Source organism: Halichoeres trimaculatus, unplaced genomic scaffold (genome assembly GCF_033239565.1).
Source record: "Halichoeres trimaculatus isolate MK-OKI-2021-1 unplaced genomic scaffold, fHalTri1.1 fHalTri1_scaffold_9, whole genome shotgun sequence".
Taxonomy (NCBI): Eukaryota; Metazoa; Chordata; class Actinopteri; order Labriformes; family Labridae; genus Halichoeres; species Halichoeres trimaculatus.
This window is the reverse complement of record NW_027437188.1, coordinates 20,159,909-20,185,000: the sequence shown is the minus strand read 5'-3', so window position 1 is coordinate 20,185,000 and position 25,092 is coordinate 20,159,909. Positions and strand designations below refer to the sequence as shown.

General features: G+C 40.9%; 2 protein-coding genes across 3 annotated transcripts; both read right to left on the bottom strand.

The window, feature by feature from the left end:
- Positions 1–5,541: 5,541 nt before the first annotated feature.
- On the bottom strand, positions 5,542–20,643 carry baz1b (bromodomain adjacent to zinc finger domain, 1B). Its single transcript, XM_074679233.1, has 21 exons — positions 19,819–20,643; positions 17,926–18,042; positions 16,809–16,953; positions 16,360–16,552; positions 16,118–16,239; positions 15,424–15,621; positions 15,148–15,336; positions 13,716–15,033; positions 13,313–13,486; positions 13,087–13,225; positions 12,803–12,966; positions 12,573–12,687; positions 12,381–12,479; positions 10,451–10,628; positions 10,122–10,307; positions 9,808–9,955; positions 9,132–9,279; positions 8,403–8,518; positions 7,558–7,697; positions 7,307–7,413; positions 5,542–6,425 (listed from the first exon to the last, which is right to left on the bottom strand). Exons 1-21 carry the CDS (start codon positions 19,935–19,937, stop codon positions 5,762–5,764), a joined length of 4,779 nt encoding a protein of 1,592 aa, XP_074535334.1. The 5' UTR covers positions 19,938–20,643; the 3' UTR covers positions 5,542–5,761.
- A 925-nt stretch (positions 20,644–21,568) lies between these two features.
- bcl7bb (BAF chromatin remodeling complex subunit BCL7B b) lies at positions 21,569–23,512 on the bottom strand. 2 transcript variants are annotated; one of them, XM_074679866.1, is made up of 6 exons: positions 23,331–23,512; positions 22,763–22,838; positions 22,579–22,666; positions 22,272–22,448; positions 21,855–21,958; positions 21,569–21,658 (listed from the first exon to the last, which is right to left on the bottom strand). In XM_074679866.1, exons 1-6 carry the CDS (start codon positions 23,441–23,443, stop codon positions 21,587–21,589), a joined length of 630 nt encoding a protein of 209 aa, XP_074535967.1. In that variant the 5' UTR covers positions 23,444–23,512; the 3' UTR covers positions 21,569–21,586. The 2 variants fall into 2 exon arrangements, with proteins under 2 accessions (XP_074535967.1, XP_074535968.1); XM_074679867.1 differs by having other exon boundaries at positions 22,290–22,448; positions 23,331–23,509.
- Positions 23,513–25,092: the final 1,580 nt, after the last annotated feature.

The window sequence follows — 25,092 nt, the reverse complement described above, 5'->3', positions numbered from 1 at the left end:
AACCCTAGACCTAGGCCATTCATCCATCACATGTATAAAGACACAGAAAATTACCGAGGCCCATGATCTGACATCAGCTGAGACAAAGATAAAAACGAACAGTGTTTAACCTTTCCGAGTTCCTTTATAACTGTTAACTATTATTTAATCTAAAACTGCTACCTAGGTGAAAATTGAAAGGCTCCTTTGTGTAGCATTATCACAATGATTTTTTTTGTCTCTCTTACCTCAACAGGGAGTACAACCTGCATGATTAATGCATGTTCCAGCTATGTTTCAGTGCGTAGGACGCGCCAAGTGAGGAATGAACAATATTTCATGTGTCACAAGTTTGGAAAGGCTTTGATAGATCCACTAACATTAATAAATCCTGACTCTGTTGTGCTTTATTTGCGTTAACAACAAATTCTTGAATGCCAAAGAGGCTTATCCTCCCAGGATCAAGTTCATGAGAAGTTCATACAGAGATCATTTTGGTGGTATAGCAATGCTCAATTGTTTTTGGCTCCATTTCCCAAAACAGTCAGCCACAAAATCGGGCTGTCACAAAAATTCAGTCAGTGTTGACTTTTAGAAATAAAGAAGAAGAAAAAAACACAAGAAGCTGAGATTTCCCTCCAACGCCTCAGGGCTTGTAACTCATAATGTCCTCAATCTGCCATTAACTTCTTTTCTTCTGGTTCAGATCATGGACCCAATCTTTTTTATGGAGAAACGTCTTAAATTTAATAAATAACAATAAAAGCATCAAAGTGAAACATCTCTTCAGCTGATCATAGCTAAGTGCAGCTGTCACTGAGCACCAAACTGCCTCTAATCAAGTGCTACGTTTCCAGTGACTTTTCACATCCCTGACCTTTCCTCTGATCTGTCTTAGCCTCTACACCTGTTGCCAAGTTACAGATGGCTCAGACGCTGTCAGCACCCCAAAAGATATTTCATTAGCCCGCTGTCCTCCTGCACTTTCCCTTACTCCATACATCATGGATGCACTCCTCACTTTGGATATGTGGCTGTGAGACTCAGCTGGTTCTAGTTGGAGCAGCACATTTTATGTAGAGCTTCCTGTGTCTGCGCTGGCTGCTTTCAGATCATTATTTTGTCCGATTAATGACCTGAGAAGTCACATTAAGCAGCACTCCAGACACTGAGTTAACATCTGCAGTCTCCTTCTTGCCAAACATAAAGCGCGTGTCACTGACTACATCGAATGTTTTTGTAAGCAGAAGTTTACAAGCTGACGTTCATCCATAACTTTAATCCACTAAGTTTTCCTCTAATGACAAGTTATTTGAGGTGTTTTCTTTGTAGTTCAGCATGCACATTGAACAATCATAAGTTGTATCACAGGAGTTTCGGTAGCGCAAAGTAAACATAGAGAAAGGCTAAACTCCCTAACAGGTCTTTCATCCATGATTCGTTATTCTTTATTTATTCTTCAGGGTCCATGCTAGCTTCAACAAAAAGTTTTTTAGTCCTTTGTGATCCACACAACTAAACAAAAGTATCCAATCCAATCCAATCCACTTTAGTCCTATAGCACATTTTAAAAAACGTTTAAGTTTACCAAAGTGCTGCACAGTTAAAATAACATATAAGAACATCAATAAAAGAAATGAAGTCAATTAAAATAACACACAGAAAAAATAAATAAGAGTAAAAAAAACAAACAAAGGGGTTAAGACCATAAAAGACATACAAGGACACGGATCACGCAACTCTAATGCTGAATTTAAAGCCAAGGAAGGAAGTTCAAAGACACGATTTAAAAGTCGTGAAACCAAAAACTAATAGAAGCCAAATCTACAATTCAAAAGACAAAATATATAAGATAAATAAGTTATTTCATAAAAATAAATAAATGAATAAATAAATAAATAATCAAGAAGAATGAAGCCTCAAAATAATGGAAACAAATTCCAAATTTTAACAAACAGATGACATCAAAAAAGATTATTGGTCCAAAGTAATGATTACAGAACAACATCTACAGAAGATATATCAGTAGTTTTTCAGTGACTTTCCTAAAGAAAATCTATTTTGATATGTTTAATGTTAGAGGGGGAGCAAATTTCAGGCAGAGGAACATGCAAAGAGGACTCTTTCTGTTACAAAACACTTTCATGAACTTGGTATTACCAGCACTCACTTGATGTAGCTCATTTTAATGAATAAAGCATAATATTCTGGTTTATCACAACAGAAGTGTTCAGTGTTTGTCAACACATTAACAGTTTGCATTAACAGAAGAACTATAGTTAGCTCAGATAATTGTTTATGCATCTTCAGCACATTAGAAAGAAAGGATTAGAGAAGAGTTAATATGGCAGCTCTATTTTGTGCATTATGAATTCATTTTCATATATTTTTTGACAGTCTTGACCAGAAAAATGCAAAATACTCCAACATTGGATTTTTGCCCTGCCATTGCCTTAAAGGTCCCATATTCTGCTCCTTTTCTGCAGTTTAATATGGATCGTTGATGTCTTCATGAAATGGTAGTAACATGTTTTGGTCCAAAAAGCAAATACATTGCTCTTCTGCATCACTGAGAGCGGCGCCACGAACTCCGAGTGCACAATGTTTAGAAAACAGCGAAGCTCGTTTACCGTAACATTACAGGCTAAAACAACAGGCTACCTGCAGCTACAGTTAGCATCCTGAAGCTAACACAGAGACAGGGGGGACACTGAGGAAAAGCTTTTACATCTGCTCCACAGCACACAGCATTTAAAATACTCACATTTCCAGGGTCTGAGGTTTGTTGGTGGATGGTTGGTAATGCGCCTGGATTCAGGACCAGTCTATTCTCTAGCCCTCTGTTGTACTGTCCAAAGTTGGAAAAGCAGTCGGCCATGAAGTGACAAGCACACACATGCACAGTTTTACTGAGTGTAGCAGGAAAATTTCCTTGATAAATAAACTCTAGCCACTGAGTTTTGTCTTCTTCCGAGATGGGGAAGCTTGTGCATGGAACTACGTGGCTGTTTACAGCCAAAAACAGCGTAGGTCTTTAGCTTTAGCATTCTGAACAGCAGCAGGGAGGGGTGGGGCTGGGGGCATCTGCTCCAGTGGACCAATCAGATCAGACTTGCTCCTGATTGGTCAAAAAAGGGACTCCCTGACGTAGGCAAACCCCAGAAATTCCAAACAGCTCGTTTTAGGTCAGGATTTTACATTCACAAGCACTACTAAGTACAGGTTTTGTCATTAAATATCACATTTTGTGGGCTGGGAGGAAAGTCAAAGGCCCACAAATTTCACTAAAAGACTTAATAAAGTGATTTTTGCACAATATGGGACCATTAAATTAGCTATTTCTTCTCTATGTTTATATATCATTAATCTATAAGTAATTTGATTTTTAGAAACCATTCTTGACAGACTTGCTTCCTAAGGAGAAGTTGAGCATGGTGGCCTTGGCAAGAGGCCAGGTCATCACACCCTGTAACTGTTTACTTCAACTAGCTGAAGTTTAAAGTTGTTAACGTCAAAAACAGCCCAACAGCTCACAAAATGTTTTTATTCAATAATTGAAGTCGAGGACTTTTCTCTGATAAAGGAACCTTACAATCCTTTGTATCAGTTTTTTCTGCAGTCACCAAATCTGAATTTAACTCTGTCTACATTTAGATGGATCTGAGAAAAGACTCCACACCAGGGTAAGAAACTGTTTGATGTTTTATTTAAAAAGCATTATAGAACATCAGTCAGAGGCCACAGCAAACCTGCTTTCCTCCCAGTTCATTGTCTTGTCACAAAGTTTTACAGATGGCAGTGATGTATGTCTGTTCAACCTGGAGAAGCTCAATCATCTCAACTCAAATAAAACATGGAGAACTGCAGTTTTTGTCCATAGCCTTTATTGGAAATTCTTTACATGTGAATTCTCTGAACCTGCCCCAGACCCAGTTTTAGACTATAAATATATATATAAAAAAAGAAGTGTAAAAGTTTGTTTTGTCGCTCCTCCAAGAACAAAGAAAGCATTTACAGTCAGATCTCAACTTGAGAAGGGCAGTCCTTTTTTGAGTGCTCATTGAAATGTCAAATAATCATCAGAGCAGTTATATCAATTGGCAATTGTGTCCAGAACAAGCCGAATTAAAATGAAAGGGGTGGAAAACGATCAGCAGACAAATGAGGTTAGTAAAGATGTGATGACAACAGCACGAGAGAAACAGGAGAACAGCACAGCACAGAGGAGGGAGACCTGACAACTGCTTCATCAGGATATACAGACAGATTTACATTGTTAGCAACCGCCACAAACTACAGGAGTTTCTGCATAACCAGAGATGTTTTTCTTTCAAAAATTGAAATATTTATTTTGCAGCAGTTTTATTCACTGAATTCACCTCTCGACAAATTAAAACTTCTAAATCTGCATTATCAAGCTCTGTCTCCTAATGACCTGAGAGCACGCAAAGCAGTGCAGGTCCAGCTAACAGCATAGCCACTGGGATGATAGCATCCAGAGTGCAGGGGAAGAGCACCACCTGGTGTGTAAACCAGGATATTCAGGGAGTGACAGAAGCTGCAGGGCGCTTTAAAAGTGTAAAGAATACCAATTTTGTTGTTTCTGTCGAGAAAAATGTAAAAAAAGGAAAAAACTGACATTGATTAGAAGAGAGAGCCCTGGTTGAACCTTATTCAATTTATTGGATGTGATTAAGATTGACTAACAAGTTGTCATTTACAATACCAAATAAAATGTGCAAAAGATATCAAATATTCAAAAATGCCCATTTTCTTAACAAACATCACATTTGTTGTTTTAAACACTGTTTACAAATGTTTATGCACATAATTTTAATAAAGTATGGTCCTGTAGCTGCTGGCATAACAGGTGCACTTTACACAGGAGGAGTGCAAACTGACGGAGCATTGAGGTACCGGTTCTTTTAAAGTGGCGGGGCACTACAGAGGAGGAGAGGCTGGTCAGCTCCGCACGCCAAGAAAAAGAGACTCCTAAGTCAGGTCCCAGTTTTTGAAAACACCTTGGCACCAAGAGCTGAGATGAAACTTGAGTGTTAGTGAGAAGATTACACGTGAGACCCAGATTTTCACAATACATCTGAACCTGGACTGGAAAAAGAAGAAAAACACTACAACTAGTAAAAGCCTAAAGTGTTTGTCTATAAACTTGCATGTCAGATCATTTTGGTGTCATAATGCACATAAAGAAGAGATTTACAGGTGACAAACATTTCAGCCAAAAGTACTGTTTCTACGGCGACAGACTTCCTGGAGAGTTTTGGCTACATGGACACCACAGGTACTTAAAATTAGCTAAAACACCGTGACATGTAACAGAGGTTTGGTTGGGACCAGCTAGATTTCCTGAAACGCCTCACCGAAGTGATGGCTGGGTGTTGACAGGCCTCAGATTACACTGCACAGGTGTTTTAATAGTACAAAGCAGTCCATAGGACATTAGAGTGAGGGTACGTGTAAGCGTGTTATCGAACTGTAACTGAAATTCAAATCGAAGAGTTTAAGGGCTAAGAGGACCTCTCCTTTGTCTTGTTGAAAAAAATACACCAATATTAAAACAGTACAAATATAAATCAGTTTTCTTTTGTCATTTTTCAAAATATGAACAGAAAAGTTCAAAAACACAAAAAAGTCCTTCTGAGGATTAAGACCCGCTGGCTGAAGGAGGAGGAGGAGGAGGAGGCCCCTTGATCGTTTCGGAGAAGAGCGGGACAGACGTTTTAAAGCAAAGAGAGGACAGAACAACAAAAAAGCACCCTGGACTTCATGAGCGTTTCTGTCTCTTGGAATGTCGCTGCTGGCTGGACCGCTCCTCATCGCTGCCCGCGTCGCCCCGGCCCCCCCGGTGACGAGTTCTGCGTGTGTCCCGCTCACCATCACTATCCTGCTCCCTGTAATCCTTCTTTCCTGACGTGGCAGAGTAGCGCTTACTTCTCCTTCTGCCATCATCCTCCTCCTCTTCCTCCTCCTCCTGGTCCTCTTCTTCCTCCTCCTCACTCTCGCTCTCCTCTTCCCTCTGACCCCGACTGTTCCTGGCTGGCTTCCTGTTTGATTTGCCATTCTGCATCTTCTTTTTCGGTTCCTCTTCTTCTTCCTGCTCCTCTTCCTCTTCTTCATCATCTTCCTCAGATGTAGCGGGTTGCTGGCTGATGCGTTTGCGTGAACGCCGGCGGAGGTAGCTGAGGCCGGGCAGCAGCTTCTGGAGCAGCTCTGTGAACGACTGCTCCGTCTTTACCATGCATGAGAGCACCGTACTGCCCTGCTGGTTGTACTCCTCTGCGTTGGAGAAGACTAGTTTTATGTCTTCAAGGAAATCCTGAGCATGACGATACGAACCCTCGGTGAACTTCCCCAGCATCGTCTGGAAATCCATTGGCTGGGAGATAATGTCCAGGTAGTCCTCGGCCTCATCTGTAGACACAGGCTCCCTGTAGGGATAGCAAAGCATGGGCCCAGGGCTAAGTTAGAGTACAGATTGTTGAACATAATAAAACAAACTGAATGCTTCACACATACATGACTGGATGCAGCACCCTTAGTAACATTTGCCACACTTTGTCTTTTTTTTTATATATATATAAGTTAAGCTCCTGTAAAAACACGCCAAAGATCAAATCTATCTCTAATTCAAACAATCTCTTACTTTACTAACTTCTACAGCCTCATTTCCACCAAGCAGTTCAGTTTGGTTCGCCTTGGTTGGCACACATTTTGTGGTGTTTTCCAGCCATTCCACTTTTTGGGACCCTTCCTTTGGGGTGCCAAACTAAACCAATCCGACCCCAGAAGGCGGAGTTACAACAATGCAGTCCCTTCGTTGGTTGAAAGAATCATCACTTAACGTGCGACAGTAGCTGTATTTCTCCTTTCGGCCTTCTCTGAAACAAAGCTTGATTGTACTTACAAAGAGCCACATGGAAATCACAAAGAAGACAAATCGCTGAATGTTTTCAATCGTTGCACTTTCTTTACCGTGTTCCTTTTTTCTTCTTTGCTGGAATTACAAGCGGCGTACACTGTGTCTGCTGCTATGGCATCATGCTACTGCATAACAGCATCCGACTTACATGCCGCCTTCTAAAAGGGGGCACGGTTGGCTGTGGCAACGCAAACAGGATTAGACTTTACAGATCTGACCTGTATCAAACTGTACTGCTTGGTGGAAATGCGGTTTCATTGTAAGGTAGTGTTGGATGACAAGCTTCTGCTATCAACAGGTGACTGAAGAGGTTCAGTCTCCACAGTTGACCTTGTATTGCTCAGTGAACTGGAAGCTGATCTCCAACATTTAGGTTTGTCTGCTGCTCACCTGAAAGGCCAGCTGTAGCGGAATTTCATCAGTTTCTTGAGGATTTCTTCACACCTCTCCAGCTCCAGTACCTGCCTGCGCACTCCTGTTTGTGTACTCAGTCGCACCTGCAGACACACACACACACACGCAGGAATTAGTACAAAGGACTCACTTAGTTTTATCAAAGTGAAAGTGAGTTACGTTTCTTGAGACACAACCTCAAAAAAAATAGCAATAAATACATCTTCTGTGTTTGAGTGTTTTCTTACCAGTTCATCAATGTCTGCAGGGCTGTTTGGGCCAGCCCTCTGTTTGTTGCTCTGACTACTTGAAGCTGATGGCTTCTTGGATTTACTTTTAGAACTTTTTTGCCGAGATGAAGATTGCTTATTTTTCTTTCTTGGTCTCACTGTAGAGAAATAATGAGAAGAAAACAACAACAAAAAGAAGAAATAACAGGTTAAAGGAGTGTAAGCACTGAAGAGGGGTGAAAAACTGTCTCAAAATGATCATTTTTCATGTCAAGTTGGGGAATCTTTGTAATGAAGTTATTGTTTGAACCGGCTGTGATAAGTGCACTCTATAAAAAAGTCGTCGACTGACTGAACGCTTCATCGTGTGCCCCCTGAGGGTGGTTGACTTTGTGAACTGTGTTCCTCTCTTCAACTCTTTGGCATCGGTGTATGAAACTTTCTACATCGTTATCCTTGACAAGCAGCTCGAACTGACAGTGGGGGATCATGCTGCCACATACTCTAAGTGAAACCAGGATGAGGCTGGGCTTCAAAGCTTAAGGTCCAGACCTGAGCTCACGACATGACAACACACAGACAATGGAGACAGAGGGAGGACAGGGGAGGGAATTCCCTGTCAACATTCCTCTCATTCCCAGCTCTCAGGATCCACACTTTCCAAAATCTGACCTCTTTCTCTCCTGTTAACCTGAGAAATATATGTATTTCTAAATTTGTGTATTAGTTTTAGACAGAAAATCAGTAATTTGTAAAAAAGGATCATTTTTCTAACCATCTATGAACTGAAGTGTGCTCAATCCCCCATGGTGAACTCTCAAAAATCCCAAACTTGGTTTTTATTTTCTCTTGCTACCACTCACAGCTGTGCCCCATGGCCTTGTAGTCATTCTCTTCCTCATCCTCTTCATCTTCCTCTGAGTCCTCCTCTTCTGACTCCTCCTCATCCTCTTCTTCATCTGTGTCTTGGTTGTAGTTTCTGCAACAGGAAGGTTGATGGTTGGATTAATACTCTTACAAACAATGGCAAAGACAGGATGCATTTTTTGACCCCTCAAAAGCAGGACTTTGTACTGAGCACAGTTTCTTCATCTCTTGATGTTGTGGCCTGGATGTGAGCAATTGCTGATTTTTCTTTTAATATCTCAAATTGAGTAGTGTGTGTGTAATTCTTTCCTCTCTACTGGATATACTGCTGTTTTTTATGCATTTGTATTGAAGACACATAACATTCATTCCTACTAAAGTACTTTTTTTAGCTTCTGACTCCAGTTTTGAATGGATCTTGATCATTCACACCTATCCCTTTTTGTGAGCTTTCCACTCTTGCACTTGATGTTTGTTTTAAACTCAGAGTTCTGTTTGTTGATTTGGGAAGGTTGTTTATAAGATGAAGCTATATGGATGTACTGATTGTAAACGTTTCAGGGAAAACAAATGTTGACCACAATTCAACTGTACTGATTATTGTGAACCTGTTTTAATACAAAATGTGGGGAAAAAAGCAGAACATTTTGAGCAATGTGAAAACAAAAAAAAACAAATAATCAATATCCAGGATGATGACAACAAAGCAAACATGTAGCAGTTACCTTGAGCGAGAGCCCCGTCGAGCCACAGTGGGCTGGCACGCTGGGCACAGCCACTCTCCAGCTGGGATCCGGTACAGAGCCGGACGCAGACAGAACAGGTGGAAGGCCTTGTTGCACTCATCACAGAGGATAAGTTTCTCATCATCACCTGGAGGGATAAATAAATGATAGACCTTGAGCTTTTTTCAAAGCAGTACTAACATTTTTTTTGTTCCTATCATCCTACATTTCCTGCACTTTACTTCATATGAGAGAACAAGCTTTGTGCACTGTATTTATTGTAGGTGTTATGTAACTCGATCAGTCATCTTATCACTACAGGTTCACCTGTTGGCCTGCAGAGCTGGCAGCTCAGTACATAGACCTGCCTGACACTACTAGTCTGTCCTGATCTGAGCCTGTCGCTGCGGCCCTGTCTGGATGTGGTCCTTGACTCCATCAGCTGCAGTACACATGGGCTCTGCCTGAGCACTGACAGGAGGGCAAGACTATCAGATGTAAAGCAGCATAACCACATTTAAACTAAAGCTGTTCATCAGCAACAGACTGTTGAACAAACTGTTTCTATGTGAACATCTTAGATGTTATTTGTCTAAAGGTTACAGGTGTTCGGCTGTGACTGGCTTCAAATCAAATCCATAGCGCACATTTTATCCCCAGGGAGCTTAGTGCCTACCTTTCCTGCGACAGACTTTGCAGCGAGCATTTTCAGCAGACATGTCCCACTTGATGCAAGCGTCCAACATCCCCAGCAGGACGTGCATGCGGGAAAAGGTCTGGGCCTCTCGAATAGCAGTCTTCCACTTCTCCACTGCCGTCGCCACCTAAAAAGAGAAGACCAGCCGTGTTGTAAACAAACTTCACTGGACATAGTTTAGTAAATACATCTGTAAATGTTATGTAATCCTTTATCTCACAAGCAGCTCATGTTTTTCAGTAAAGTTTTAATGACAGCTAGTTGTGGCCCAAAAACAACTATTTTTTTCGTACCCTGGCCTCCTCTGCCAGTCTCTTCTCTTCATCCACCTCTTCAGCCTTGCTGCTTTCTTCCCCACCCTGCTTTCTCTTCTTTTTCTGTTTTGGGGCCATGAATCCTTGCAGGAACTTTTTGATCACACAGGCCTGAATGGTGATGATGCACTCGCCGAACTCCTTCAAGCTCTTCATGTCTTTCAGCTGTGAATGAATTGGATTGTTTGAAACAGGTGCTGACACAGAAATGAACATAACTTAATGATGTTAGAGTGGTCTATCACACCGTCTTTAGCTTTGGAACTTCAGGACAACATACGCTGAATGTAGTCAGACTAACTCATCACCTGCTCTTCAATGTCTACATTGTCATCCAGGTACCCAAGGCCCCCCTTCTGGAGTCTTGAAGCAATCTCCTGGATGTCACTGCGCAGGTAATTCAGCAGCTCTTCAAAGCCGTCACAGGTCCTGAGGCCCACTTTACCTTTACGAGCCAGATGAATAGAGTGCAGGATGTCTTGGTACCTGAGGGGGAGGAGACAGCAGTTTTAAGTTTCAAAATTACTCTATTATAGTTAAATACAACGCTCTCCTATGGATAAGAGACTTTATGTTGCTCTTTAAGAGCTTTTGTTCCTTTTAAAGGGATAGTTCAGTTTTTTTGAAGTGGGGTTGTATGAGCTCTATGTGACCACTGAGGACATTAGATACAGTAGAAAGTTGTCTCCTCTCCCTCAGTAAGACACAGACTGTAATCGATGGTGATGAGGAAATAGACGCTAACAGGGAGAGACCGTACCAAATTCAAAGGCTATTTTCTCTGCCTACAAGAACTAAAATCAAAAAGTAATACCACAGTTTAAGAGTACGGTACATAAAATATTTTTTAAGTGCATTAAGTCTTCGGAAATATAAACATTTATCTGGACCTAACTAACTGGTCATGTGTCCTTACACTCAGCGCTAGTGCGCTTCGTCCCCCCTCCTCCTTTCAGCTGTAGGGAATGTAAACAAGCTATGCTACGCCGGTTGTAGCCTCATGTAAGTTTGATCAAGTATCGTAATTCTTTTGTTTGTACTCTGGACATCGAGATAGAGTCGGAAATACTCAGTGGTGTAAATGTCTGAGCTGTGACTCAATGCCCACGGATACTGAGTGTTACTGCTGTCACGAGTGGAACTTGGTTACAGACACTCTTCAGGATTTGTCTGAGGAAACTGCTGGCTCTCAAGCCATCTGTATAACTCATCACACAGATTTCCCTGCTCTTCTGAATTCTGGAGTGTCCTGTAACAGCAACAACAACAACAACAACAACAACAGTCGTGGCAGCAGTAACACTCAGCATCTTGATGTCAAGTGTCAGCGGCTGTTTCCTCTGTATTCCTTTCAGTCTCCATCTGTAGCAGCTCTGTGTAGCTACTCCGGCTCATGCAGGTATCCTTTTGGTTCCAAAGTGAATGGAACTTCGTTGTCGCTGTCATAGTCACTCATTTTGAATTTCCTACGCTGCCTCACAATCCTTTGAGTACAAACAAAAGAATTACGATACTTGATCAAACTTACACGAGGCTACAACTGGCGTAGCATAGCTTGTTTACATTCCCTACAGCTGAAAGGAGCAGGGGGGGACGATGCCCACTTGCACTGGGCGGAAGGATAAATGACCAGTTAGTTAGGTCCAGATAAATGTTTATATTTCCGAAGACTTAATGCACTTAAAAATTATTTTTGTACCGTACTCTTAAACTGTGGTATTACTTTTTAATTTTAGTTCTTGTAGGCGGAGAAAATAGCCTTTGAATTTGGTACGGTCTCTCCCTGTTAGCGTCTATTTCCTCGTCACCATCGATTAAAGTCTGTGTCTTACTGAGGGAGAGGAGACACCTTTCTACTGTATCTAATGTCCTTAGTGGTCACATAGAGCTCATACAACCCCACTTCAAAAAAAATGAACTATCCCTTTAACTAGAATGTTCCCATGTCTTGTGGATTTTCTGAGCCTGAGATTTCCTGTTTCACATTTACAGATTGTTTAGAAACGTGTACATCAGTGGTACATCTCTTACCACTGTTTTCAAAACTCCATTTCTCTTTGTAACAACTGCTTTTTGATAAATGGTAAGATTTATCAGCTCCAATTTAAAATGATGTGCATAGAGCCAGGGTGTGACAGGAAAACATAATTTGACTGGAAAAGAAATTTGAGTGAGAGACACTCCTACTTCATGTATGTTAAAGCATTTACCACATATTTTATTAAAAGATGCGCACACCTGTTTTGTATCTTCGCCTTCAATTCACTTTCCCGCACCCCCTGAGGATGAAGACTCTCCACCAGCTCCTCCAGCTCAACTTGGTTGTCACAAATGAACCTAGAGGCAGAGAAAGTAACATGAGACTATAAAAAAAAGGTAATAAAATGGATCAAATAAAAGCAGAGATACAGACAGAATAAAAGATCTCACCAGAGGTTCTGTCCCTGTTTGGGAACGGTTGTTTCGATGCAGATGTCAACTGCTGCTCCCTGCTGGGCCCCCTCACTTACAGCACCATCTACGCTGCAATCATCCTTTTCAGTTCCTACAACATTAAGAGGTGGTGGTTTGAAAAAAATACTTTTGAAGACTAACCACTGCAGTTAATCCCATTACCAAATATTGTGTTATTTATCATAAATTTTGTTTTGGTACTGTACCTTGTGAATCTTGAGTAATAGAAGATGCAACATCTTCTTCTTCCTCCACTTCAGGCTCAGGTGGTTTGTCCTCAGGTGGAGGAGTAAAGTTGTAGTCGATGCCTTCGTGAACCCAGCCTTTCTCAATATACAGTCCAGGGACCACATCAGAGAACAACCAGTATCTGAACAAAACAAACATGAAGCAATCATGATTATTATTACTGTCATCGCTGAAAGGACAAGTTTAAAAAACAGTACATCCAGATCAATGTAATCCTTCAGTGTTTCTGTGTAGTACTAACCGGTTATGATTCCTGTCAGTGCCCAGATGGGTCCTGCGCATGACAAGTCTGGCTTTGGTGATGCCATCCTGGAAGGCCTTTTCAGTTGCGGCTCTCTGTTTTCGTATCCGCTCCTCTTCAGCCTCCCTCTCCATGCGCTCTAGAGAAGACATCAAGTGTAAATCAAAGTGAGGGATACTTACTGGTAATGAAATACTTGCCTAACCATCGGGCTCTCTCTTCTTACCTTTATTCTGTCTGTCCATCTCCTCTTTCTCCTTCTTGGCCTGAATGCTCATGAGCCTCCTGCTCTTCACTGAGCTGATCATGTCCTCTGGTTCTGGTTCTGGCTCTACCTTCGGCTCCACTTTGATGTCTTTTTTGCTCTCCTTCTTTGTGGGGCCATCTTTCTTTTTTTCACCTTTGACCCACAACACAAAAATCATTCCTTAGTTACCAGTTTGGGAGTGTTATATATAGGTATTTTAAAGATCATGAAAGGGACATTAAACAAGTTTTCTCTCTTGCACTTTGTTGATAGATCATCAAAACTGATCACAGCAAATACAGAACAACAGAGGATTGATACATATTTTGCAGATATTCAATAAATTCAGTAATCTTTAACTGCATGTGTGACCCCTGCATACCTTTGCTCTCCTCCTTGCGCTTTTTCCTCTCCTCCCTCTTGCGGTCGTTGACCTCTTTCATCACAGCCAGCCGCTCTTTCCACAGCTCAGCTGAGCGCTGCTGTTTGGCATCAACATGGTCTTCAACTGAATACGTCATTAGGATGCGATGGCACAGAGCTACGAGTAGGCTGACCTTCTCTTCAGGGCTCAGCTCAAACACCTCAATTGTTTCAAGTTTTTCCAAGAACTCACTGGTCACCACATCATCAAAGTCTCCTAATGGTCCGGAGTCTTCTGAGCCTTGACCACTGTCCTCACCGTGAGCATCACATGGCCGCAAGCATAACCGTGCCAGCTCTGACACTGAGTGCATGGTGAGGGGGATCTCAGATAGGGGCATATCAAGCTCGCTGTAGCCCTCTGCAAGCTCATCCTGCAGCAGCGTCTGAAGCAGCACCACCAGCACCCGGTTTAGGTAGAGGAAGCCAGACCGTTCCCCAGCTAGTGCCTCCATCAGGGCCACTGCTGTGATGGGATACTGGTCGTCTGGCATTAAAAGCCCTGCATAGCAGTGAAGAAAGTCCGTCACCATTGCTACATCACCAAACAAGGTGTTGGGCAGCCCCTCAGGCATATCTACAAGCTTGAATTCTGGCAGGGTCTTGCCACCCTCGATCTCCTGGTCCTCATATCTGCGAGACTGCTCAAGACGCACCAGAAACTCCTTCTCACGCCTCTCCTTGGCCTTTTCTCGCAGTTTTTCTCTGACTTCCTCGCGTCTTTTCTTCATCTCTTCCTGCCTTTCCTCCTCACTCATGGCTGCCCAGCGCTTCTTTTGCTCCAGTAGCACCCAGCGTTTCTGCACCAGCTCCTGCAGCTCCTCAGGCAATCGCCCCCGATCATCAGGGGACAAGGTCTTTGCAGCCTTTGAGATGAGGGAGGACAGGGAGGTTTTCTTGTCCTCTTTGCCTTTGTTCTCCTTATAATAACGAAGGAGGTGCAGAGCCATGGGATGCAGTGGCTTCCCCAGCTTAGGAGTTCCCAGACTTGAACTTCTGGCTCTCTTCTTCGGGCTTCCAGTAGGGGCGCTCTTTGCCAGATGAAGCAGAGTCATCTGCTTCATCTTGGGTGTTTTAGGACCAGCTTTACCATCTTTTTTAGAAGCTTTGAGGATGTTTAACTTCTTTTCACCACTTTTTCCAGTTTTCTTTCCTTCCTTCTTTTCCCCAGTCTTTTTGCCTGATTTAGGAGTTGAGGGAGTCGAGCCTTTGCTTTCCCCTTTCTTTGGAGTTCCTGGGCTCTTTACCTTGAGCGGGGAGCCATTCATCTTAATTTTCTGAAACACAGACAACATCACCTCTTTAAGCATAACTCCAGGTTAAAGAATTAGCCTGAAACCCCTAGGTAAATATGAATTGAAGTGTGATAATGCTGATACAGGTAAGCTTACCTGCATGTGGCCCCAGATGGTTGGACTGAGAGGCATGCCTAAAGCGTCCTTTTTCTTTTTCCTTTTTTTCTCTCCTTTCTCGTTTCCAGACTCCTCCCCTGGTGTGTCTGAGGTCTTCAGCTTCTTGCTGGGTTTGCCTTCTGGAGAGGTCAGGCTCTTACGCTTTGCTGAGGGATTCTCTGCCAAAAACTTGAGTTAAAAAAAAAAAAGAAAACATGTGTCAGCCAAAAAAAACAGGCAGCATTTTGTCACACACAAGTAACTTAAGTTATTTACCTTATGTGGATCCAGAAGAAAGTCACTGAATTTGCTTGGGAGGTTAAATTTTTTCACCAGCTCATCTTCAACCACCCAGGGAGCGCTCTCGTTCATGCCCAGCCTCAGAGCATAGTGTCTGATAAAGTAACGCATGATCTCCTTTGTTGGTGGACGCTCTGATCTGTACAGGCTGTCTGCTGGGACATCACTGATCACCTACAAGAGGAGTTAGAGGGAAGCTTCAGAGTCCATTTCCTTGAAGTATAAATTTCCTCATAAGATCATTTAAAAAAGCACACTGTGTCCTTAAAGTTTATGAAGCTTGTTTGCTAGGGGTGGGAGAAAAAATAAAAAATCAATAAATCAGGATTTTTTGTTTGACAATATCAAAATCAGGATTCTTTGTCAAATTTTTTTTTTTTTTTTTCAAATTCGAATTCTTCATTTCAGTCTTTGTTTATAAACTGGATTAGAGAAAAGTTACCACTTTTCTCCAGTAGAGGGTGAAATTTTTTCTCTGACTCATGTGATGTGCATTTTATGGGAAAATATGGCTCCTTATATAGTCTGTAGACATTATAATCATCATTTTACGTTTTCACATGGTCTGGTGTTAAAAAAAAACAACAACAACTTAAAATCGTAATAGAATGGCGTGAACAGTACATCGTCCCAGCCCTATTGTTTACACAAAAAACAAAGTAATACAAACCTTGTCTTCATTGATGAGCTTGACATCATATTTATGAGGCAGAAACTTTGGCATCACCCATTTCCTTCTCTCCTCCTTCATGGCAGTAGGAAGTTTTCTAGGTGAGCGGCGTGCTCTGTCACCTGGTAGAAAGTGCAACAATAATATGTGATGTTAAAAAAATTGGATGACCTGATAGAAAGTTTGTTAAGACTTCCTACGAACATCCAGATAAATTTTCTCTATTATTTTACTGTACTCACTGAGACTCTCCCTCCTGTTTTCCTCCTCTCTGGGGGGAGGTTCCTTCCTCTGGTTCTCCTGACTTGCGTTTTCCTTGTCGCTGGATGGAGAATCACACGCACCTTCAAGCTTTTTCTCCCCAGTTTCTCCTTCTGGGTTTTCCAGGGGGTGGATCTTTACCACCTTCACTCGTAAACTTTTGTCCTTCCCCACCTAAAAGGAAGAGGTCTCATGAATATCTCTACATACTCTGACAAGTCATCTTAAATTCAATGACTACCTGCAAATAACAACCTCCCACACACGAATGACCTGTTCATTGTTATGAACATAACAGTTATTTTTATGATGATAAGCAGGCTTCTATAGTTAAGGTGATGCACACTTGAGTCATCATAAATCTTAGTGTGAAATTGCATGTCTGTGTCATTAATCGGACATTTGGAAAAATAAAACATATCAAACTGACCAGGAAGTCACACTCTTCATCCACAGCATACTTAGTGAGGATTTCCACCCAGGCCATTTCCACCAGTTTGTCTAGAGACACCGTGTTGTGGTGGACCATCTCCAGGACTGGCTTTTCAAACCATTGTGGGTATTCCTCTTGAAGCCTGCATGAGGAAAAAAAAAAGCTCAAAGGTGTGTATAAATTATTTTACATGTTACGCATTGAAATATGTGTGTTACATTTCTGCTTGTATTCTCAAAATGTTCTCTTCTTTCAATCAGCTGACAGTTTCTAAAACAGTCTGGGAGGCTGTTCCATCAGACATGAAATTAATTTGTTCTAGGGTGTGATGCTCTCTATTCATCACATTGTTTGTTCCACACAGTCATATTTCTTTGGTGTACTCATAACAGGGCCCAGGGCATTACATAACAGGATAAAGGGGGCATGAGAGTGACCAGCAGGGGGAGTGAAATCTCTTTGTAGATATAATTAGACTGGGCTTAAACACAGCCAATGATCCCATGTGAGTTGTACTCTGGGCAGCTGAGCACTGCTTTGCCATCTCTCCGAGACAATGCATGGACACAACTATCTTATGCTAATGTCCCATAATCGCAGTGTTCACAGTCTACTATTGGGTGATATATGGACTAAAAGAACACAACTGAAATATTATTGAAATATCTTGTGACAGACACTCATTTCAGCATCAGGATAGGGCAGCTTTCACCAGACAGTTGCAGATTCAAGGATGACTCAATCACACACCCTCTAAATAGAATAAGAGGAGGAGCACAACATTTATCCAATCAGGGCAAAGCAGCAAGCCTTGTGACCTTCACTTGCAGAGTGTGGCTCTTCCCTGATACTACAGGGCTCTTGTTAGAGAGGCTTATCTGTATTCTTGGACCAAGGCATTTATAAAACCAAAAGGTGGTATTTATAGGTTGATTAGGACCAGAGATTTACAGCCATCTGATTACAGAGGGTGGCAATCCAAATGTCTGTACCCGTGTTTTTTGCAATAATGACAAAGCAGCTGTGTAAAATCTATAAAGGATTTGGCCAGTTGTTTGACTATAACTTAATGAGTTGGATGACAGCACACACAGATCTCAGATAAAATACTAACAGTTCTGTGACTTCTTGTTCCTCTTCCCATGCTTCTTTGTGTGTGAGCTGGTTGCTTCCAGTGCTCTTGCAGGTCCAGATGCGCTCGGCATACCTCTCCAAGCGAGCCTCGTACTCTCTATAGATACTGAGTTAAGGACATTGCAACAGTAACACAGATGCATTCAAATGGCACATATAATCAGATTTTGATGATTTCTTGTCATCAATCAAAACTTAGGCTGAAGCTTGAGGGAGTCCAGCATACACAGACACTATTTCAATTATTAAAAATCTAAGACTACAAAGAGTCATTAAAGAATGCAAATACTAAAATTAAAAAAATAAAGATGTGTTGGGAAACAGGGCAAAGGTTCTCTTCTAAGTAAAGACACCCAAGTATGTAACTGATGAGGTGAAACTCTTAATGCCTCTGCTGATTATGAAAATCATAACAGAATCATCTAAAATGGTAAACTGACTTGTACTTATTTAGCCCTAACTTTCATACCACTCAAAGCACGTTTACACTGCTAGTCACATTCACCCATCTACACATTGTTCACACACTGATGAAATGTGTGCTAGTATTCAGTACTACTTATTCTCTGACTAACAAAGGAAGAAATTTTGGAATCAGTGTCTTGCCCAAGGACGCTTCAGACACAGAAAAATAAATCAACATTATAGACAGATATAGGGAGTAAAATCATCCAAAGTGAGCCATAAACAATACACATGTTGACTTTACTGTAAAAGGTAAAGATGCCCTTCCTCATTGGAAACAGGTTTTAATCATTATGATAAATCAATTTTAGTTTAATTTTAAATCATTTCTAGGTAAAGAAAGGTCCAGAAATTTGGGTATGTTGCATATTCTATACAGCTGGGTAGCTGTAACAATGTTTTTACTTCACTAAACAGCTTAGCAAATATTTTAAATTAACTTTTTCAAAGGACTGACCACTTGAAACATTTCGTGACTCGTCGCAGTCAATGGGGGAGTTGATGATAAGGACTCAAGACTTGGCACCAGACCCTGATGGGTTAAAACACGCAAGTGGAAAGGGACCACATAGCTACAAAACTCCGAAAGTACAGTAACTGTTGTTAATCTAAATTGCGATTAAAAGATGTAAATAACACTTTCTGAACATCGTGTGTTACTGAGGTGTCACAACAGCCTTCACAAGATTTCTGACAGTTACGATCTGGTTACGTTTACGAACGTCACATGAACGCTATAAACATTCGGACAAAGTTGTTGGAACATACTATATAGAACACCGTTTCCCCTGAAATACAGTCTATGGTCGGTAGTGGTTCCTTGATGACTGTCGTCCTTTATTGTAAAACTACAATAATAACTGTAGCAGAAGCTACGGCTAGGTAGCTCCACGTAGCCTTGATTGCTAATGTTATAAGCTAACATCTCCAGCCAAAGGAGGAGACAGGCTATTGTGAAACAGTGAGATACCCACCGTTAGCAGCGTGCTAGCTACGCTGTTAGCATTGGTATCTGACAGCCAGGCCATAGCAGCTGAAAGTAAAAGGACTCATTTTAACAACCGTCTTTACAATGCAACGCATTTAAAATTTGCCATGTCTCACACAACAGCTTATATTTTCTATACAATGTGAAGCAGTGAGCTAGATTTGATATAATGAGTAAATTAGCAAAGTGGAAGATTTGCTAGTTAGCAGGGCTGTCATCGACTGAAGAGTGTGTACATGCGGGGAAAGACTGAATGGTGAAAAACGTAAAGATACCTAAAAAATTGGCACGTTAGCCGCTTACAAAAATAACAAGCGAGAGTCTATGTGTACAGCGATTTAACAGTATTGACAAAGTCTGTATTAAACTTAAAGCATGCCGGCTGTGGGGACTGAGCATCAGCATCACGTCAAAGGATACTCTTTGTTCCTGAAGGCCTCCTTGGTGTGCTCGATGATGTAGACTTCTTCTCCGGGGCCTGGTGGCTCGGATAGCGGCTTAACGAGTGGGTACGGTTTCCGGCCTAAAAGCGGTGCCATTTCGTATAAACAAATGGCACAGCTCTCAGTTGTATAGCAAAATCAGGTAGTTACGAACTACTGAAACAATAAACAATGATATGTCCCTCGCATTTATACGAGTGTTTCCGAGATATCTTCGCACGTCTCACGTTACCGCCGGCAGGCCCGGCACTCAACGTGTAGCAGCTAGCTGACTAGCTGGTAGGCTGGATGCTAGCTCGTTGCAAAACAATAACAGTGCGCTTCTTGCCACCCGTCTCATTGCATCCTTAATCTCTCCCCTCGTAGAGTTGTCATGCTGGTTTTACACAATATCCATGAAGACGAGCAGAGCGTTCAACTTGTTCCTCTGTCTGGTTTAAAAAACTTTTATCTCCACAAGATGCACATGAAAGGATGCAAACCACACTGAAATGAAACTCGCGGCAACAGCCACAGCTTAGTTCAGCGGCGGGAGGTCTGGTGTGATGTGCAAGCCCAAATCTTTGCGAACTAAGCCTGTTTTCCTATAATGAAATGTGTCCGTCGTACATCCGTGTTTTCGAATCCTCTTGTTGCCAAATAACAGCGATGAAAGTGTAACGGAAAAGTACCCTGGATCAATCAAGAGGTTAATTCCTTGTCGAAATGGCGGGAGTTTCTAGTCCACCGGCACAATTCAGTTCACCGTCAGTACCCCGTTTCCCCGGCAGCAAGCGGCGTTTCATTTACGTCCCGCCTCTTCTCGGCGTTCATTGGCTCACTCTAAACGCGCCTTTGTAGGGTTCATCTTATGGAAGAGTTCATTGGCTTAGATGTCCTGTCTATTGTCAGTCTAGAACGGCCCCTCCGGATAAACAACGCCCCTATAGAATATTCATTAGGGAGTAGAGGTCAACTGATTACAGAATAAAAGAAGCTACGGGTTTTCTTATATCCCGTCATGTAATAAAAAAATGTGTTCTGTACATTACTAGAAACTTTGTTACCGTTTAAATCAAGGAACTGTTTGGAGTGCAATTTCTGGGCTCTGCGTAGAGACAATAATCACTAAACAAAAGGGGGTTCATTATGGGGTAGAAACAAATGTAATATATGATGTAGATTAAGGGCTATCTTGACGAAATGACAAGACTAATTTATCTTGGTTTGCCTTCCACTTATAAATATCACCAAATTACTTAATAAATATCAAAAGAGCATTTATTCTCGAATGAAATGAGATCAAAGAAAACTTGTTCCAAAAAGCTTTGCATGAATAAAAACCCAGTATGCACATCTGAACATTGGTCTGCATGAAGCAACAAATTCAACAGCTTTTCTTGAAATTGTCTAAACGCAAGAGCAGCAGAGTATGCTAACATGCAAAAGTAAAGGTCCAATGCAATATATTACCATCAGAAGCATTTAGCCTGAAAAATCAGCATTTGCTGGAGATTAAACTCAATACACACCACCACCTGCAATAGCAGTGCTTCACCATGGTTTGTAAAATCCTTATTATTTACCTTAGCAATTTAAAGACCTTTAAAAGAGAAAAAAATGCAGTAAATACTTTTTATGTAATTATCTGAAGTGTAATATTTTCATTAACATATCAATAGAACCTTAGAATAATTTTAAAAGCTTAGCTAATATGACTCAAGACAGGTGTTGTGTGCATTTTAACAAAAATGTTTATAAATAAGCTATCTCAGAACAGAATTCTCCCCTGTGCAAATCTTCTTTAAAGGAGGTGCTCCAGACTCATCCAATTCTTCCTGTTAACCAAAAGAAAACACATTCATTAGGTTAAAATAAGCCACTTAGAAAGCTCATATGTTAAGCAGAAAAAAATATATAAATTTAAACTCAGTGTTTCATTCCATGCAACTGAATATCACAACAGACCTATCAAGTTCTTCTTTGATAATTAAAAATATATATATATATATTTATGGTACTTAGAATGTGAACCTGTGTGTCGGGGCTGCTCCGTCTGATTGTTGCTGATGTAAGAAGGTCCTCTTTGATAAGAGTAGGTGGCTCATCAGCCCCCTCCTGTCCTGACTGAACTGGCTCTGAAATCAGAAAAAGTTCAAATGTACCTCTATTTATGCAGTGTTTATAGGAGTCATAAATATAGTACAGGAAAAAAACCTGAAAATTAAATTAATGTAGGCTATTTTCTTTTACCAACTGTAATTCAATTTAATCTGTAAAGTAAAGGTCCTGTGAGGCTGTGAAGTAACAAATTGTGGTGTCAACTGTTAAAATAATGTTGTGTTGCTGTCTTATTTGTAGAATTGATGTGGTGTTATTCAAAAATAAAGCATTGTGTAACTTTTTTACATACTCCTGTGATGATGTGTAAAGCTGAGCAAAAGTATGTACCAAGAAATGTCTCCATACCGTCCACACTCTCTTGGCCCAACATAGGTGGCTGTGAGTCTTCAGTCCGGAGGCTGGAGGAATGTGGAGGGCTGACCTGCTGGGAGCTAGATGTGCTACTGCTATTGTCCATTTTGGGCTGGTAAACATCCGAAAGAAAGCTCTGGTTGCTGTTTTCATCTGAAGCAGACCGCAAAGGAATTGTACATACTATCAGGCAATTGCTTTAATTAAATGCAACATTGTAATTGCGGGCTGCGTTCAGGTTTTGAGACAAAAAAGCAGGTACTCATTTCTGCAGAAAGCTCACCAGTAAAGTCCAGTAGAGAGTTGGTGTTTTCCAAGACCACATCTTTTAGCCCCCTAACATCTCCACCTGTGGATTTAGTACGGTATATCTGACAACAAAGAGGGGAGTGACTTTAGATTTCTTGCTCAGTGTAGACCGATTTCACAGCAATTGTTCAATCGAGTTTTTATGGCAAAGCCCCCACCTGCTTTGTTTCTGTAACTGGCACCCACTTAAAGATGCGCAAGGATGTGTCTCCAACTGTTACCCATTTCTTCTCCCTGGGGATAATATTGATTTAGAAAATAAAATCAGAGGGACATTCTTTTGTTTCCTGCGCTGCACTGCCTGCTTTGATCAACCCGTAAGATGAGATACAATGTATATGTCCGTGTATCCTCCCAATAGATCACAGCAAATCAAACATCGTGCAATGATAATTTGTTCTCACTGTTTACTTCTCAAGACCATATCAAAATTTACTGAATTCAGTCGGAAAGTGTAGATGACTTTAGCTGTAACGTGACGACAAGACAGTCGTGTGGATTACAGCGCTCAGCATGTGAGGCTGTAGCCATATTGACAGCTCTCGGCGGAAAAAAAAAAAACTCAACTAGCCCCGCCTCGCCTGTCAAAGTAGGGCATTGATTGGTCAGGAGCACCTTCAATCATCCAACTTTCCGACTGAAGTTTGTTGAGCGACGCAGCAGATATCAGGCTACAGTCTCTACTTAAACATTTCCCTCCATATTGTCCCCAGACAAACTACCTACCATTTCCGCACTTTCTCGATAGCGGCCAAGACCTTTTTAATGTCATCTTTAGCCCGACTCCGGGTCTCTGCGCGGCCTGATCGTCCCGACATCTTGATGCTGTTATGATTCATCTACAGATGCATCTGAAAACTTCAAGACCAAGCCCCAGTCCTCCGTTACAGTGCTAATCTCGCGAGATTTAGAGGTCTTAGTTGTTTTTTTCTCCCTTTGGCTTCATCCTTCTCTGTGTATTTACACTCCACTGTAATGATTGGACGTACGTAATTACACGTCATTTTATTATTACCTCATTAAATATTTAGAGCAGTGGGTACACTTTATTGGAAGTAATATTTGGAAGTAATATTGTTAGGGGTGAAAGTGTTATTTACTTAACCTGGCTAAAGTAGCCCTCTTTTAACTGGTAACATGTTGAGGTTGTATTTTCTCTCTTTCTCCTTTTTTATCTATACATAGAGCATGTCTAGCCTACAGTTAAAGCCAATTCGTTGTTTCACCAAAGTATACAATTCCCAGTCATACTCAATCCCTCCTGGATGGATTCGTTATTGTTTTTTTTTTTTTTTTTTTTGTTTGTTTGTTTTTTGCATAAAGATGTAGATAAGAGAAATCACAGGGTAAGACAATATAATTTTTTTTTTTCTGTTTTGTCCCTCCCTGCTTCGTTCCATACTGTCGTCTTCTGCCATCTTATAGATTTTGCAAATATGGACTTATGGTATCATCTTGATAAGCCTACAAAGTAAAAACAGTTATTTTCAACAATATATATATATATATATACATATATACAATTATGAGTGATTTTTTTAATTGCCTGTTTTATTTGCGCGAGTATAAAATGCTAAGTATAAAACCCTAAACTTTATTTGATTGTGCACTACTGTTACATCTAGGAAAGGCCACAACAAATTGCATTTATATAATTATGAGTATATAAATAATTATGAGTATATATGTTTGAACTACATGTTTGATATTTATCAAGGCATCCACCAACACACAAACTCACATAATATATTCACATAATGTATGTATGTATTTATATATATATATATATATATATATATATATATATATATATATATATATATATATATATATATATATATATAGAGAGAGAGAGAGAGAGAGAGAGAGAGAGAGAGAGAGAGAGAGAGAGAGAGAGAATGTGAATATATTATGTGAGTTTGTGCGTTGGTGGATACCTTGACAAATATGAAACGTAGTTTCACAAACTAGTAAGTCGTTTCTTTACCGTTTTAAAATTTTAATTGTAGTTCTCATGTTTGACCAGCAGGTGGTAACTCTGAGCCACGCAGAGCAAACAGACTTCAAGGGCGGAGTCAAAAAGCAAAGGTCGAGTCTGTTGCAGTTTGTAGTCATATATTATCACAAGACAGATCATGATAAGAAATTAACCTGTTTTTTCTTTGTATCATCAAAAGTTGGGCCAGCTATCTGAAACTCAACAGGCCAAGGTGAACAAAATTCTACTTGAACTGGAAACAAAGAAAAAGCACAAGCAATCCCATAATCACCAATCAAGGACATATTGTTCTGTAACTTATCAGACAGGACTGATAGTGTACCACACATGACTAAAATCTTATAGTTCATAGGTGGCAGTGATTGGAACACACATTCTTAAAAACCTGCAAATGTCAAGGTGTCACACAGGCTACTGTACCATCAGTTGAAAAGAACATTGGCATGATGTCAAATCATGATTTGGCAAGTCATTACAATTTACAATTTA

Excerpts from the sequence above, each read along its gene's own strand:
- baz1b (XM_074679233.1), bottom strand. The coding sequence starts at position 19,937 with ATGGCACCGCTTTTAGGCCGGAAACCGTACCCACTCGTTAAGCCGCTA. Across the intron at positions 18,043-19,818 it reads GAGGCCTTCAGGAACAAAGA|AGAGTACGAGGCTCGCTTGG; the intron begins GTATCCTTTGAC and ends CAGTATCTATAG. Across the intron at positions 12,967-13,086 it reads ACTGACAGGAATCATAACCG|ATACTGGTTGTTCTCTGATG; the intron begins GTTAGTACTACA and ends TGTTTTGTTCAG.
- bcl7bb (XM_074679866.1), bottom strand. The coding sequence starts at position 23,443 with ATGAATCATAACAGCATCAAGATGTCGGGACGATCAGGCCGCGCAGAG. Across the intron at positions 22,449-22,578 it reads CTCTCTACTGGACTTTACTG|ATGAAAACAGCAACCAGAGC; the intron begins GTGAGCTTTCTG and ends GGTCTGCTTCAG. Across the intron at positions 21,659-21,854 it reads GGAGCAGCCCCGACACACAG|GAAGAATTGGATGAGTCTGG; the intron begins GTTCACATTCTA and ends TTTGGTTAACAG.